The 16,938-nt window shown below is 42.7% G+C and overlaps 1 protein-coding gene across 5 annotated transcripts; it reads right to left on the bottom strand.

Moving 5' to 3' along the window:
* Positions 1-3,620: 3,620 nt before the first annotated feature.
* On the bottom strand, positions 3,621-16,255 carry AGT (angiotensinogen). Of its 5 annotated transcripts, none has more exons than XM_027631250.1 (5): positions 16,162-16,255; positions 9,769-10,603; positions 7,068-7,332; positions 6,487-6,631; positions 3,621-5,507 (listed from the first exon to the last, which is right to left on the bottom strand). In XM_027631250.1, the coding sequence occupies exons 2-5, from the start codon at positions 10,562-10,564 to the stop codon at positions 5,316-5,318; spliced, it is 1,398 nt and encodes a 465-aa protein (XP_027487051.1). In that variant the 5' UTR covers positions 10,565-10,603; positions 16,162-16,255; the 3' UTR covers positions 3,621-5,315. The 5 variants fall into 5 exon arrangements, with proteins under 5 accessions (XP_027487051.1, XP_027487058.1, XP_027487027.1 ...); XM_027631257.1 differs by having other exon boundaries at positions 16,153-16,175; XM_027631226.1 differs by lacking the exon at positions 16,162-16,255 and adding an exon at positions 13,495-13,632.
* Positions 16,256-16,938: the final 683 nt, after the last annotated feature.

Here is a 16,938-nt window from a genome sequence, read left to right as displayed (position 1 = left end):
CGTCCCATACTTTTTTGAATCAAATGTATTAATTGATGGCTGTCCTATAACCCAACCCTGAGGTGGGATAACTGAGGTTCTTGTTAGTAGATCCCTTGGGGTGGATTGGAGTGAAATGATGCTGAATGACTGGTGTTTATATATATATATTTTGCAGGTTTATTTTAGAACAGTCTGGTTGCAATGGAAAGGAGTTATGTTGCCATTTCAGTTATTATCTATAGAAATATAACAGTATAAAAGTATAAAGATATCACTTAATAAATAAGGGAAAGAAAGAAAGAGAAATAAAGGATAAGAGTACATAGTGGACAGGAGAGATATCACCACGTGTGGACCCAATGACAAGACTTGGTTGAAGTGATGGTCTCAATCTTGATCCCTCAGGGGTGGCGAAAGCCCACAAAACAAGGAGTGTAATGGATATATATCTATATGTTCAGGCTCAGATGGGAACGCCCAAGTACTTCCTATGGTGGGTGAGGATTTTACACTGTCTGATGCAACACTGGATCACCTGCAGTTCTCTGGTGGAAGGCCCTGGAAATCATGCTGGGGGCACTTCGGGTGTTGTTGGTGCTGTCTGTCCGTAACTTGACGTCATCTTTGCTTGACTGGTGATACGTGTATGAACAGTTGCAGCCTTTCCCACAGTTTGCCACAGTGGGAATTTTTGTCCAGATGCATTAACCGGGATGTACTAATTAGATTTCGCCTCTGTCAGGTCTGGAATCAGGGTCTTAGTGTCACAAATTCCTCCCTTCTCTACTTATCTCAGGTTTCTACTGTGGTGGCTTATCTTATGGTAAGTCAATTCTGTGGCCTTGACAGTGTTTGAGACAGGCAACTGTGCTCTTTAACTCCTTACAGACTGTCAAAAACTTTCAAACTTTACTCCAGCTCCTCTGGAATGAAGTGCTCACAGGAACATGATTCTGCTGTTTCTCATTACTGCTTTGCACTTACTTGCTTTCCCTCATCATGAGGCATGGTTAGCTCTCATTTGGTTTTTGAATGTTTTCATTTTACTGATTTGGCTTTTTCATGAATCACGTTGTTGAGAAGTGCTACATGACAAAAGCTCATAAAATAATTGAAGTTTTGAAAATAATTTTTAATATAAGTAGCTTACAGGGTATTACATTCAGGCTACCTGTTTTCCTTCAAACTAAAACTTAGTTCACTAAGATAGAATTTATTCGCCACTGGCATATTTCTGATTTGTATTATATTGTCTATTAGTACTCACCTGAATACACATAGAATTCTGATAACTTCAAACCTAGTTACATCAGTACAAAGTGCATCTATATATAGCAGGAAATTTGAAAGTGTTACCAGGGTTTAAAATGGTAGAAGGCTTAACAAAGACCTCTCTTGAACCTGGAGTGATCTGCCTATTGATGCTTCTTTTTTATAGGTGAGGGACAGGTAGCACAGTCTGGGAACAGTAGGGGGTGAATTTGAGGCTTTCAAGTTGGAGAATACCCCATATGAGTGAAGGAAGATTTTGTTTGTGGTGTTTGTTTTTTTGGTTGTTTTTTTGGTTGATTGTTTTGTTTGTTTGGGTGTTTTTACCTTGTGAAAGTTTAGCACTGGAATTCTAGTTCATGTTTCTTAATTAAAAATAGCTATTTAGAGAGCTTGGATGTGGGAGCTGAGATGATGGAAATTTTCTGAGTACTTAGAGATACGTAGCAATGTAGCATTGAAGCTGTAGTGAGCAAACCTTTCACAGCATTTAGGCTTTTTATTCCTCACTGTTGGAGAACTGACCATAGTTTAGTTGAGAAGACACAACTGTGTGATCATGGTGCTTTTGAAGCAATTAGGATAGGTGGCTATTATGACTTTTCTAAAATTAATTTCATAAGGAGGGCAGTGAAGAAAATATCAGTGCTTAAAATTATGTGGTAGTACTTGGATTCAGTCCCAGTAATGGAGAGCAGGATTTGGCTCTTCTAATTTGCTTAGCATCTCTCTTTTCATGGCAACATAAACAACTGAGGGAGCATCCAAATTTATTGTTGAAGAAAAACAGCAAACTGAACCAACTTGCCAAATACCCAGATCTGTTTGTTTCCTTCAGGGACATTGAGATCTTCAGCCTTTGGCACACTCTACAGAATGGACATAACTCTTACTGCTTATGAACAAGAACTTCTGTATTATATTTTTCCAGGTTTCTAAATGATGAACCTGAAAGCTTGGTCTCCCCACTCCTCTTCATTTGCTTTTATTAAGAATTGAAAGTAGAGACATCTTCCTTCCACTAGCTACTGTTGTTTTCAAGAATGTTTTCTTATAAAATGGACATGCAAGTTGTAGGCTGAGACTAAGATTGTAGTATTGTAAATGCATCGTGCAACTTATTATTTCAGAATGTGTCTATCTATACACACATGTATGTGTATAGTCTGTGTACCAAACCAAAAGGGGATGAAGAGGTTACTTGCCCTTAAGTTGCATGAGATTTCCCACATCGTCCTGCAAGAACAATGCTTCCCACATGTCATTATCAGCTTGCTGAGGATATAGGCTGAATTCTGTTCTTTTTCATTGAAGACCAGCTTTAGTTTCTGGGCAGGAAATAACATTGTCTAGCAAATCAAAATTATTGAATGGTCTTATGACTGCTGTAAATGTCTCCATCACAAGTTCTATGTCAGTTCCCCATCTTTTATTTCTGTTCACTTGAATAGCATTTAGTTTTCTTTCATTGGAATATGACATCAGTTAAGAATTTATGATACCTCTGTTGAAAGAAAGAAGAGGTGTGAATTGGCTTTGTCTTTGGTGAAACAAATTTTAGCTTTTTCAGATACTGTGGATCACTGAGGAGGAGAGGATCTACCATGTAAGTGTGTTCTAATGAAGGTGTCTTCTGCCACTAATCCTCTTTCTTCTATTCCTTAGGTAATTTTTTAAGTGCACTTCACTTCATGACAGTAATGCAGCTTTGATTTTGTGCCTTTTTCTTCTTCCATTCTAGGACCTTTAGAAAACTTGATATGCCTTTCTAATCCTGGAAGGAATTTAGCTGGAAGAGTTTTTGTATAATATTGAGGAGGGGAAAAGCAGCGGCATGTTTTCCTCTAAAATGGTAACTGCATTCTCAACTTTGTTATAGCAGCAGTAGACCAGACTGTTTTAACTTCTTCACCTAAAGATAACTAGCAGTATGTATATTTGGCTGGATCACTCAATATGGTAGAATACTCTCCTTTTTCTATCAGTAATAATGAGCTTGTTCTGTTCTATATTTTTAGTTCCCTGTTTCTGCCCTTTTCTCCTTCCTTTTCTTCTCTAGGGTGTCAGTGGAGAGGTGCTCTCCACCACAAAGTTTGTTTTCAGAAAAGTGTGTTTGGTTTGCTAGATGGTGGATTGGTTGGTTTGTTTTTCTCTCTGTAACCACTGAACAGGGTATGGGGTCCCCAGAGCATGCAGCCCACACCTGGGAGTAATGGCATTTTGCTCCAAACTTTCCGTCAGTGTTTTCAGGGGCTTCCTTTCGGTATTGTCCATCTTTATCATAGAAATGGAACATTTTGTGGTCTGAAGTTTTATTTGTAGCTGATGCTACCTTCTGACTTCAGTGAGTAAATGGGATAACATTTAAGTTAGCATGAACTTCTTAATTAGTATGAAGCTGTCTCTTTCATGCTTAAAGCTATAGCATTAGCTGTACTGCATGATAATATGCAACTTACTGTCTTAAAAACATAAATCTGACTTGGAGCAGATTTCAGAAGCCAGAACAAGGGATGTAGTTAGGGGCAAAATCCCAACTGAACTGTGGCAAAGAAACTTAGAAGTGAGTTTATTTGCATCTATCCATCTCTGTATATTTATAGCTAATTGCTTCTGTACATAATACAAGTACAATATTTAGATGTTAGAGCATCTGAAATACATACAGTATGATTGGTTAAATACATGGATGCTATATCATAGCACTTGAAATCCTAGTATTCTTGGGATTTGTGTTATTTTATTTATAATGTCATAGCATTTTCCATTAAACTAGAAGGATCTGTCATATATACATCACCAATAGCAAGCTGCTGGCATTAGTGCATTTAGATTAGATAGACATTTGGAGCACCGTGGATGATAATGAACTGCTGTGCTCTATAGGACACATCTAACATCGTATGCCCAAGAAGTTATTTTCTAAACGCCATCAGCGCTAAAGACAAATCTAAAGATGAGAGGTGGAAATCCTTGTTTCACTGGGAGGCTTTCCTTAGTAACAAGGTTTATCTCCCAATTCCTCAGTTCCTAATTCAAGAGTCCTCTAAAAATTTGTGGTTCCACTTTAATATTTCAAACTCTGTTAAGAGTTGGACTTGACCACTGTAATAATTTTATTTACAAGTAGCAGCACCACACCCACCATTTATACTAATATATATTACTGCCATTAGTGCTATTTTTAAAGAACATATGGTTTGGATTTGTTAAAGTTTACAGAACTGGGATCTATCCAGTAGTGTCTTTTTTTACTACGAAGTGCTAATAAATGCCTTGCAGGTTAGGATGTAATCTAAGGAATGCAACTGTATTGGAATAGTAGGCCTTTTTTTTTTTTCCCTTAAAAAAATCAGAGATAATTCTGTCCCGCTCTGGAATTTATCCATCACAGTTAATTAATGCTACCAAGCCCTATTTTTAGCATTTCCATAGAGTTAGGAAATTAATGTATCCATCTGGGCTGCAGAAAGAAGAAACTTCCTCTAAGCGTGGTTTTGCTTTCAAGGCAAAAAATCTTGTCTCAGTGGGACAAGCAAAGCCTGCCTGTGCTGTTGACAGCTTTTTAAAGGAAAATGTTGCTGATGAAGCTAGAAATTTCTGTGGATAATTGCAAAATTTTCACTGTAATGTAAGAGGCGGTCTCTCTTGCAAAACTGACCAAACAAAAAATTTAAACAGCTTCTTAAAGAATGAAGAGGTCCTTTTCTATACCTTTCTATAGTAAATGCTGTTTGTGCTTATAAAACTGTTTTTTTAAAGTTGACGCCTTGCATCGAAACGCTGCCCTGCCCCACTGCATCAAAAAAGGGAGCTGGGAGCAAAAGGGAGACAAAGTGAGAATAAAAAGAGAAGCTGGAGGAAGAGTGTGTCACCTCACATGAAACTGATGAACGAGGATGAAATGCAGCAATGTGTTAGCTTTCAAAAAGCTGTATTTCAAACACTAACTGCTTCATCTCTAAGTAGAGCACTCAACAACATCACAAAAATAGCTGATGAATAAGAAAACGGTGATGGGAAATGGTATCATTCCCTTCCTTTCTTATCCCCTGTGTTTGCATTTAAACCTCATGCAGAGGGTTTGTTACTCTGCCAAGGAAAAGCATTGCCCTTGACTTCTTTTCCAAAACAGCAAAAAGGAACGGCTTGTTCAGCGTTACATCCAGGTACACCCCGTCTTCCTTCTGTGCTGCAGGATCTTCTGCCTGATCTGTTTCATCACTGGTCAGTTTGAAAAGGGCTTTATTTATTACCTGTAAGGCAAAACATACAAGTAACTCTAGAGTCACCAGAGCATGATAGTGAAGAGACAAGTAGGAGTCTGAGTGAATTCATAAAGCACATGAAGCAATTGATAACTTAGATCAACTGTAAGCAGCACATTACACTCCATGGATGCTTAAAAAAGATGCTGGAGTACTTGTTCTGTAACATGAGAAAAAGCTGTACAACTGCTTGTACACTTGGGTGGTAAGTAATCCTGTTACCCTTGTGTCCTGGTTTAACCCCAGCTGCCACCTAAGTACCACACAGCTGCTCACTCATTCCTCTCCTGACTTAGCAACAACTAAAACACCAGTGTATTATCAACACTTTCCTCATACTAAATCCAAAACATAGCACTAACCAGAAGAAAATTTACTACCAGCCAAAACCAGGACATCTTGAAGCCCCTGACAGAACTTCCAAGGGTGGGGCACCTTCTAAAAATAAAATTAAAGGCACTCAAATTATACTTCTGGAATGTAATATGCCTTCTTTTTATGAATTAAGCTCTCCCTTCTTCCCTTGGAGGCTTGAACTTTGGAGCCTTCTTCAGGTGAGGCTGTGGGCTGCATGCATCTCTGTGTTTGTGATTTCTGGGAGTAGTCCCTAACTGATGGAGGATTATCCTCAATAGCCCAGTAGCTGTATCCTCTACTATGTGCTCCAGCTGTTTGAACTGGAGGTAGTACTGAATGCAGTCTAATTTGTATGTACAGGGCCTAGCGCACTCAGATCTTGAATATGCCGTATGCTGTAGTTTGCCCTAAGTAGTTTAGGGCAAACCTATTGCTGCTGATAAATTAACCTAAGGAATATCTGCATCTTTCAGTCATACTGCAAGTCCCCTACTAAATATGTCCCCCACATGGGTCTGACTGCTTTGTTCTAGGTAAATTTATTCAGTTTATGAGGCTAAAACTGTGCAGGAAGCATGCTTTTTTTTAGTGCCAGTGATAGGTACTGTACCTTTCCAATTGTTAGATTGGTGTTGCTTATTTTACTGAAATCTGCCCCCTTCCCCAGCAGTGCTGGCAGTTCCATATCTGCAAGAAGTTCCTGTAGATCAGAGCTGTCTTCTATTCTTAACGCTGGCAGCGTTAATTTAATTTCTCTGCAAAAAAGAGTGGGAAAGAGAGAGGCAATTGAGTGCTTGTTCTCCACTGTGAAAGCAGGGTGTTTGGGCAGTCCTGGGGAATGGGTGGAAGCTGTGAAAACAGCTGCAAGAAGTGCTTTGTATGTGGGGACAGACACCAATGGGTGCCTTGTTACTATTTCCAAGTGTGAACTCACCCTGACTTCACCCTGGGTACTCTATTAAACCCCAGATCATACCACTTCATGGGTCAGCTCTGCAAAGGTACTTGCTTGTTTCCTGGAAACACCCCCAAGTAAAAGGCCCCACCAAAGTTGAGCTTCCTTGAAGTGCGGCCTTAGGGTTTGCAGGGGTTTCTCTTTGTGTTCGGTAGTAAACTCTCCCTGGCTGGATCCAACCCCTGTCAGCAAGCAGGCAGGCCTGTGCCGTGGACCCCAAACCCGTTCATCCCTACCTTGGGGACAGCCGCTGAAGCCAGGCCGAGGACTGCCATGTCAGCTCAGACTCCACGTGCTCCAGGTCACTGCCATTAATGGGCTGCAGCAGCACCAGCAGGGCCGTCTTGCTGATGGGGACTTCCACCACAGAGAAAGTCCCACTGGCATCAGTTTTGTGCTGGAATGTCCCCATGATGGACAACATAGGGACCAAGACATTTGTGTTTGAATCCATCCAGAACTCCTGAGGCTCTTTCAGCTGGAAGGCTTGCTTAACCTTCACTGAAAAACAGATTGAGAAAGAAGAAATTGATTCTTCTTTTTCTTCCCTCCTCCCCTCTGCCCCTTAGCTGGCATATATGTTTGTTTAAAAACAACACGCTGTGCCTTAGAGAAGGACTGTGAGTATAAAATCACATTTAAATACTGTAAACTTATGTATCCTCCCTTTAACATGTCTTCTGGTGCATCACAGCACAGGGACAGCTGTGACCAAAGCTGCTGTATTTCTACTGGCTTTGTGGCCTTTCTTGGGCACAGTGTTTCTGCTTGCTTGGCTGTCTGCTTCCTCGCGGGCTGCTACATGGCCCCCAGAGGGCTCAGAGGGCTGTGCAGAGGGTCTGCTTGATTTCCTCTCCATCCCTCAAGCGGTGATGATGGCACGTTTGGAAGCACATCCATCAGGGCCAGCCCTTACTGCAGGAGCACCCTCAGGCAGCCTGGTGGACTTGGGAGAGGGAAGACAGCACAAATTCTGCCTGAGGTCTCACCCTTCACAATCTTACAAACCAGTGGGGAAGGTTGTAAGCATAACACCAAATTGTTGGTTGAGCCAAAGAGGTTGAACACTTACTAAACCTTAACAGAAGTTTCTTTCCTGGTTCACTAGTATGGAAAGCCTTGCTTTCGCCTCCCACTATTTCTATGCAGCTTTGCATTTCAGCATGATATCTGCTCACTGCCATAGATCTGTGCTGCTGCCCAGTTAGGCAGATAATCCTGTTAGCATTGAAGAAACAACTGGTGTCAGCGAGGGGGTAAAGATCAGAGATCTCAAAATTGTTTGGTGGAATTAGGGAATTAGGAAAACAGATGTATATTTTGTAATAAAGAAAGGAACTCCTTACATTAATGTAATTAATACTGGTATATTAATTAAAATAGGAGCTGGTCCAGCTATACTGTTAATTAATCTATTCTCCAGTAAATCCAGATAAATGCTGGACCCTAACACATTTAATAGGTAGTAAGTAGTTTTGCACAGGAACACTTGCCTCTTAAATGAGCTTGCATCAAAAGAACATTTAGACACCTTTACCTACTCTAACTTCACCAAAAGAAGCAGCAGGTAGAGATGGGGAAGGTGTAAGCAAAACAAAGAATAAAGAAGTAGAGATGTTCACCTGTAATTGCTTTTAAGGCCCTTCACAACCAAAAGACAAAGAAAATGCTGAAGTCATCTCCTGTGTTTATTAGAAGAGAGTTGCTTAACTAATTAATTTGTTCTTGAGCCAGTTTTCTCTGTCCCATGTGTGAAGACTGTACATCTCAAGTGCACCCTTCTCAGAGAGAGAAGGTAGTAGAGCTGAGCCAGTGACTCAGACCCTCAAGCATGTTGTTCCTAAGCTAATAAAAATTGCAAGTTTCCAATACAGAAGACAAAAAATTTTTCTGCTAAAGGAAAACTGATCTTATGACCATGTTCCAGTCTGTAACACAAGAATTATTTTTGCAGTATCATCTCTATGCGCGACCTTACATTGAAGACAAAGCCGATGTTCACAGCTCCCTGAGGAGCTGGGATCAAGTAATTACAGCACCCATGAAAGACAAAGAAAACCTGATATCCAGTTTACAGATAGGAAGATGGAGACATGAAAGGATTTCATGGGCACCACAACTCCACCTTTAAGAGTAGAGGCCCACTCAGAAACTTAGGGCTCACTGCAAGTTTATTTGAAATACTGTCACAGGGTAGGTAAGCTGTCTAAAGTGTGTGGTCTCTGGTACTGCATTGAGTCACAAGGATGTTGGAAAGCATCTACACTCAGAAGAGAAGGCTGAGTTGTAGTGCAGGGAAATTTCTGGGACAGCAGCATGGAATGACCCTAGGTGACAAAGGTATTGCCTTATTTTTTCTAGATTTGTATATTCTCCCCCACTTCCATAACTGATAGCTTGTTTGGTTGCTTCCTGAGCCAGATGTTGCCTCCAGACCTCTATGTTTAATAGCCATTAGACAAGTCATGTCCATTATATTTTTTAGCCTTTCTTGTATCTACCTCTGGCCTTCTACCCCCAGCTCCCCTGTGGAAATACAGGTTCTCAGGAAAAGTATTTCTTTGGCTTCCTTTAAAGCTACTTCCTGATCATTTTTGACAGAGTTCTCTCATAACTTTTAGTTCCTTTGCAGTCAGAAATGCTGTGCAATTGTCTCTCATGCACCTTCCCACACCTTTCCTAATCCTTAGCTTCCTGGACAAGGAAAATTTCTGCAATGCCATCTCCCTCCACCTCCTTCCCATTGCCCTTGCTGGCTTGTGGCAGAGTGCAGGCAGGACCCCCAGCACAGTGGTGGGGAGCAGTGGTCCAGCGTTTCATCTGAGCCCTTCCCTTTCACCACTGGCCAGGAGTGGTCTTGCTTCCTTCCTGGCAGCAGGGCCACACTGCCTGTCCTTCACCCAGCCTGCTCCCAAAATAAGCAGTGCTGCCTCATACCTGCCAAGCGGACGTCCACTGCAAACAGCAGGTCTGCAGATGGATCGATGTCTGTCAGTAAGCACTTGCTTTGGCCCTCGCTTTTGGCCTCCACAAAGGCATTTATTTGTTTTGCTGCCTCACTTGGATTTGTAAAGTCAACAGCTCGGGCGTAGAAAGCATCAGCAGAGTGGAGCAAGTCCTGCATGAACAGTTCAAATAGAGGTATTCCAGGGGCAGAGAACAGGCAGAGTGCCTTGGAAAAGAGCAGCTCCTCATCCCTACTCTTCACGAGGCTTTCGATTGTCCTCAGGCTGGAAAGGAAATTGCTTCCGACTGCCCTGGAAGTGCAGTCAGGGTTTCCGGAGGGGGGAACAAGTCCCAGCAAACCCTGCAAATCAAGTGCTGTTTGGTTTGAGGCGCCCAGGTAAAAAGACACCAAGGAACTGTAAAGACTGGTTGGGGACAGAAGCACATTTTGGCCCTGCTGTGCTTTCCGCAGCATGCTATAAAACCGCACTCCCAGGATGTACACCAAGTCCTTCATGTAGCCCGGTTCCTCCTTCCCCCAGCCATTTAGGCTCAGGGGTTCCAATGTGTCCTTGTCATTTGAGTCATCTTCGTAGGCAGGTGTGGTTTGAGACTCAATGGAGACGGGGACAATAGTTTTCATCTTTCCCTCCTGAACCAATTTTTCTGGCTTGTCACAGTCACTCTCGTTGAAAGAAAACAAATTGAAAGGGTGGACGTAGACCCTGTCACAAGTCACCAGGGTAAGGCAAGCCAACAAACAGAGAAGATCTGCTACCAGATTCATGTTGGAAAATTGCCTCCACGGTGTCTGCTGAAAGAAAAACTGGGGAGAAAAGAAGATTGGTTAGCCTGTTTTAAGTACAGTTTCTCTTAATCACAGGATGAGGTGTTAGTGCTGCATTGGAGTTACAAAGGCGGGAATTTCAGTATTTAGTGGTGGCTGGTCTGACTCTGTTCCCAAAAAAGCCCAGGATGAGACGGACACCAGTTTCAATGGCAGCAGGTGGGGAAATGCTAAGCACAAATGTGACTCCATTACCCACTGCAGTACCCCAAGGATTTAGCATGGCAAGCAATATGGTTGCACAGGCTGGTTAGGCCTGCAAACTAGAGCATGCTAGTTCTGCAAAACATTATAATAATGCAACAACATTTGTTCCTGGGACCTGGTCAGAGCTATCTCTGCAAACTGCCACACTGAGTCTTGCTGACACATGGACGGGCTAAGCCATTTGTCTGCTGTTATGCAGGAAGTGGGTTTGGAAACCAGTTCTCTTAAGGTCCAAACATGGAACAATCCTCCTTTGTATGTCTAGTCAGCAAAATACTCGGCACTAGTAGAGCATGTTACATTTTCATAGCCCAGCTTCTAGGCAAACACACTCCAGGCTCCCTTATACAAATGTGCTAACATTGAAACCATTTTCATAACACCTTCTATATCTGAGTACAGTTAGAAGGAGTAGGCTGAGTTTAACTCTGCTGTACACACAGTCTTCTCCTGCAGTAAAAGAGCACCTGCTGCTCTTGTTTTTCCTGACGAGAAGCAGAGATTTTCACTGTATGTGGATGTCACTGGTGTTTTGGCATAAAGGATCTAGTGCATATTGGGAATGAGAAAGTCATAGGTACACATAAACAGACACAGACAGGTATACCCACTGACAAATTTTACATTTTTAGAATTCTCGCTTTTCCTATATCTAATTTTTTGATAACTAATAGTTCTGCACTAACATTCTTGGATTTCCACTATATGACTTTTAATTTCTGTATTTGAAATCCAAATATGTTGAAAATTATGCATCTATAACACTTATCATTGGCCAAAATTCTGTTATTCAGAGCTGTATTTTTATTCTACTATTAATCTCTTGATAATTGCAGCTCTGTTCACCTTCTTCAGCCCTTTCCAAGTTCTGCAGAGCTCATTGAATGGACAAAATGCTATAAGCCTTGTCAGCACCAAAGCTCTGCTCTCTGCTTGCGTTCTCCAAGACATTTCAAGTCACACCAGTCTGTCAGATATTGTAATTCCAGTAGTCTTCTGAGAGGACACAGAGCAATATCTGTCTCACCAGCACTTTAATTTACACAGGGTGGAAGTGTTTGGGTTTAAATCCAGCCATTCAAGACCCGGCACTTTCCCAGCCTGATTTACAGTGTATAAACATATTAATTCCCTTGCGGGGTCCCCAAGTGTTTTATGCCTAATAATACTCCAGTTTGCAGTATCACTACTCTCTTGCTCCTCCAAAAACTGAGATGTGCAGATGCTTGACAACTAGACATACCTTGCAAAGTACGTATGCCTGCTCATGTGCACATCTACATTCTCAGGCTTTAGACTCTTCTAACAGCTTGGTTTGCAAATGGAGTTTCTGCTGCTGTGATGTCTAAGCGTCTTCCTAGAGAGTGCCTGCACATAAGGCCTGAAACTGTTTGCTCCCCAGAGGCATGAAGGGGAGGACCTGCTGTAGACCTCTGGCCCTGTGCCTTCATCCAAGGATTGCTCTACCCCATTGTGTCCCACCTCATCCTCTAAATTATTTTACAGGCAGCACAGTTCTGCTGCTGTTCCCTCTGCTCCCTGTCTTCTCTTTGCCTCCCCAGCCCTGCTGGCAGCAGGTGACCAGTTAAAAAATTATCTTTGGAGATGCCTTCCCAACTTCATCTTCACAGACAGCCCATCCACTGTGCTAGTGAATTTCTAGACTATGTGATGCATTTTTGATATTGGGACAGCTCGGGAAAATGAACCAAAATGAACCAAAAAGCCACAGATTAGAAGCACTGCCCACACTGTTCTCTCCATATAAAATTCTTTTGAGGCATTTCCTAATCCTTCCTGCAGCAGCACGGAGAGTCACTCTGTGCCACCCAGGCAAGCTGTGCCATTACACGCCACTGGTGCCCAGCAGTTACTTCCCTACGGCTACCAGAGCCCCCAGTTCAGCTCTTTTCACATGAGAAGAAGCAAGAGGAGCAGTTCTCACTGCCAGCACTTACGCTAAGGCCCATCTGTGGAAAGTCTGTCTGGTTTATTTCCCTGAAGAAGACAGCCCCAAGCCCTTCAGAAAAGCATGAACACCTGAGTTGAAAACTAGCATTCCAAAAAAATCCAAGTGCTTACTTGCCTCTGTCCTCGTGTGTGTCGCCCTTCTGCTGCCCCTCTGATACTGTCACCCCTCAGGCGAGCTCCCCACGGTACCTCTTCCCCCTGGGGTGGTGTGACTGCAGGTGGATTTATACCCTTTCTACCGGAGGGCCCTTTCTACATGTCTGCAGCAGCATTGCGCAAAGCTACTTTACATCACAGGCTGGGGGGCTGAAAAAAGTGAGCTCAGGCCAGACAGGGCCCAATGAAACCTGAGCCCAGCTTAACACCAGCTGTGTAGAAAGTTCCAGGGATGGATACACAACCTTTAACCAGACCCAGCACACCTGTGTAGCCTGCAGTTACACATTTACTAAGACAGACACAGGCGTTTTACTATGCAGAATAACTGATTACAGGAGCTGAAAATAGCTCATTTTATGCCAGACTGAAAGGAATGCAGATTTCTTTGTACGTATATTTGTTGTACAGTTGGACCAGATTTTTGTCTTCTTGGATAAAGCACCTTTAATCTCTACCTTGCAGCTTTCGTACCCATCAGTGTGTGAGGCATGTATGTTATTACAGATTGAAGTGACTAAGCTCTCCATTTTTACCCTTTCTTTCCCTCTTGATCTGTCCAGAATGTCAAAGCTTTGTTCTTTTTCCTCTTCAAAACAAAATGTGTTGGAAAGGAGAAGATGAAAGCCAGATGGATAAGGTTGCCAGAGCTGGATCATAGAGATTTCATCCCTCTCAGTCTCAGCCTCCCAGGTCCTATTTGGCAAAAAGGGTGGGATTTAAAGATCTTTCTGCTGCTTTTGAAACCATCTTCCAATTTTGGTGTGCCCCTTCTTCCTCTTTAAGCAAATTAACACTGAATCAAAACAGGGATAATGTTTAGATGGTTACACTGGGTCTCGTTCAGTGCCCCTGTTATGCTTAGTAATTAAAATCCCATGGCTCTAACAGGAGTAGGGCAGATTTGTCATCTGTGCTTTGATTTTAGAGGGCCAGTCAGGCATGATTTGTACTGCAGTGCCCAGTTACATGCTGGATTCACAGAGAGAGGTTCTAGAGATGGATGTTTTCAGTGCACCTGGCCAGTGGAGGTGGTGGAGATAAAGGTGAAGACAGAGACAGCTGAGTCCTGCCAGCGCAAGGGCTGTGTGCCAGGTGCCTAATGCCAAAGAGATGGGAAATTTCAGTCTCTGCAGTCTTGCTTTTCATTTAAATAAATTGACTAGCTTTGCTCTAATGAGGTCTGAAAGTGGTTCTGAGCCCAGACTTGTATGAGATGCTATCATGCACTGAAGGCTTAAACAAACAGCTTGAAATATTCAAGGTGTTTTGTCCTCTTGCTGCCTGAGCATCTCAAGGAAGCTTCTGGCTGCAGAACAGTCTCTGAGCATTTGTACCATCTCTAGACAGGTATAAAATGCTTGTAGCTCATCTACATATATAGACAATAGGAGAAGTAGTTCCTCCGTGAAAAATGCATTTTGTTCAGCTAAACGTTAAGAGAACTAGATACGTTTCAGGTTTCAATCCCCCTTCTTTCCTCTCTCCCCTAGAGAGTCCTTTCTGCAGGTAGGTTGGGGGAGACAGCTGGTCCCTTAGAGGCCAGGGGAGGTGTGGGTGGGACATGAGCACAGGCCAAATCTCTTATTTCCAGCACCACCACCCATGCGGGTTCCCATGAGGCACTAGGCATCTGCAGCGTGCACAAATGGCCAGACAGGTCTGTGAGCTATAGCTGGTCTGCTGTGTCCTCCTAGATGAGGCCCGAATACAGGGAAAAAGCAAACCCAGCCTGGCTGAGGACACTCTCTGTACTAAGGTTACTCTCTGTATGGAGGATATACAAATGACAGCTGCTTCAGTGAAGGGCCCTTTGTGTTCTGTAAAACTCTGAAAAGTATCCTTACTAAAAAGAATTATTGCCTTTGACTAATAAGCTACAAGTGATGCTAATAACATATAGTACAGCTGCCAGACTTAAATGTTTGCTGTGGATAATAAACCCTGGAAGGGGAAATCACAAAACATGCAGCCACTGTATTTTTTTTTCCCTGAAATCATTATGCCTCTGTGCTGTAGCACCCTTAGGGTAGTGTTGTTCAGGTATCTCCTACTTCCACCTCCCCTGCAGGTCATGACCAAGCTATGCTGCAGCTGGTGGTCTTCTTTTGCTATAGGTACCAGCCCTAAGTCAGGCATCCCTGGTTGCAGGGGATGTTGCCCTGCAGAAGAGGGGGAGTAGGAGGCACCTGAACAATAACTCCAGCATGGTGGTTTGGTGGCTCTGTCACATAAAACAAAGTTCAGTTTAGTTGAATGTTCTCAGGTTTTTCAGACAAGTTACCTTTGGGTCTCTTCTGGTGTTTGCACACTCAGTTCTACAGTTTTCTGTCAGTGAAAAAATTGTCAGTGCCCTTGGGAAGCACAGAATTTATCCTCCCCACTCTTCCCTGCCCTCCTCCCCCCATCCATAAAGTCATCAAATTATAATACCCAGCTTTCTCCAGAAAAAAAGTTTTATGAGGAAATATTCAATGTCCTGGTTTCACCACAGTGCTCCTCCTGCTTCAGACCACCGGGAATTTGGCTGGCTTCAGTAATGAGGGAGAACCTTTGATTTCACCTTATGTTCACGCCCTACTACAAAGCTCAGACACAGATCTCCCCTCATTTGCCAATCACTTATGCTCACTCAATTAATATTCCCCTATTAAGATGCATCACACACTAGTGCACTTCTTAGATCTTTGTCTTTTATCTTCTAACAGTTTCTATCAAAGGAGAAGGTTTCAGACTATGGAGAACATAGTGTGCCACACCCACAACATATTTTATCCTAGTAGTATGTAATTACAGTTAGTCTTTCATTTTACTTCTGAGCCATTTTTAAGCAGCAGTGCATGAGCATTATTCCAATTACTAGATGTGGATTCTGTTGTGAGGCTTTTTTCTTATTGGGTTGGCATGGTTTTAGGAATGAGCGTGCACTTAAAGATAGAGCTTCGACTTCAGAAAGAAGAGTCTCTATCCTGCCCTTCAGCTCTGTTGTCCAAGGATTTTGTCCCCTAAAGAGAACTAAGAAAACCTGCTTTGGGCCAAACTTGGACAAAAAGCTTTCTGGTAACAAGGAACCAAAGGTGAAAGAAAGGCTGTTCCTACAGGCATCCCCTGTGCAAAACTAGCTCATGGCCCACACATTTCCTAATGAATCTCTCTCTGCAACAGCCACAATAAAGGTACAAAGAAACATAGACCTCTCAAACCTGTTCTTCAGCGATGAGGTTCGCGCTCTCCTTTTGCCCCACTCTTTGCAATTTTGGAGGGATACTCTGCTCCCCCTTTTATACCCAGTCTTGCATAAGATGGGCCCGCCTCCCTCCCCCCCTCCTCTGCCCTCATTTCTCTTCAAAACCTGCCTCTGTTTTTCCTGCTTGTTATTCATGGTTGCTGCTGAGAGCCAGCAAAGAGGGGTGGAAAAACACTGGTGCTGTGGTTATGGGTTCCCTCGCAACCGTGCTCAAAGGGATCAGATCTCCTGATCAGCCTTATTTTTCTGAAGTGCTAATGTGGAAGCATTTCCCTGCCTCAAGAAAATTTCTCATTGATGGTGCTCTAGCACTTCTTGTATATACTGCCAGATAAGGTTCAGAAATTTTAACCCTGGCAGAGGAACACTAACCCTAAAGCCAGCAGCACGCAATTTGGTTTTGAATGGGAAAATTATTTTGTCCGAGCTAGAATTTTGATTGATTCTTTTGCCAAAGAACATTGCGTCTCCACTCTGTCAAAAAGTGTTCTCATTGATCCAGATTGTTCTGGGAAGAGCTATATAACATTCAGTGTGTGGAGACAATAGTAAATATTTTATTCCGGTTCATTTAGTTTGTTTTCCAGTTTTCCCAAATTTTGCTTTGAGACCTAACTCAAAAGGGCCAGACATACTTCTGTGATGATGTTCTTGTCTCCTGTGAAGTGGGAGTCCTGGAGGAGGGATAATAAATTACTCTGCTTACAGCCTCCGACTACAGACCTTCACATGG

This window comes from Corapipo altera, unplaced genomic scaffold, assembly GCF_003945725.1.
Source record: "Corapipo altera isolate COAL_440 unplaced genomic scaffold, ASM394572v1 2b, whole genome shotgun sequence".
NCBI classification, from domain to species: Eukaryota; Metazoa; Chordata; class Aves; order Passeriformes; family Pipridae; genus Corapipo; species Corapipo altera.
The sequence above is the reverse complement of the archived record's forward strand: the minus strand, read 5'-3'. Positions and strand labels throughout refer to the sequence as shown.

Excerpts from the sequence above, each read along its gene's own strand:
- AGT (XM_027631226.1), bottom strand. The coding sequence starts at position 13,617 with ATGATCCAGCTCTGGCAACCTTATCCATCTGGCTTTCATCTTCTCCTT. Across the intron at positions 7,333-9,768 it reads AGTGGACGTCCGCTTGGCAG|TGAAGGTTAAGCAAGCCTTC; the intron begins GTATGAGGCAGC and ends TCTGTTTTTCAG. Across the intron at positions 5,508-6,486 it reads CCAATCTAACAATTGGAAAG|GTAATAAATAAAGCCCTTTT; the intron begins GTACAGTACCTA and ends TTTGCCTTACAG.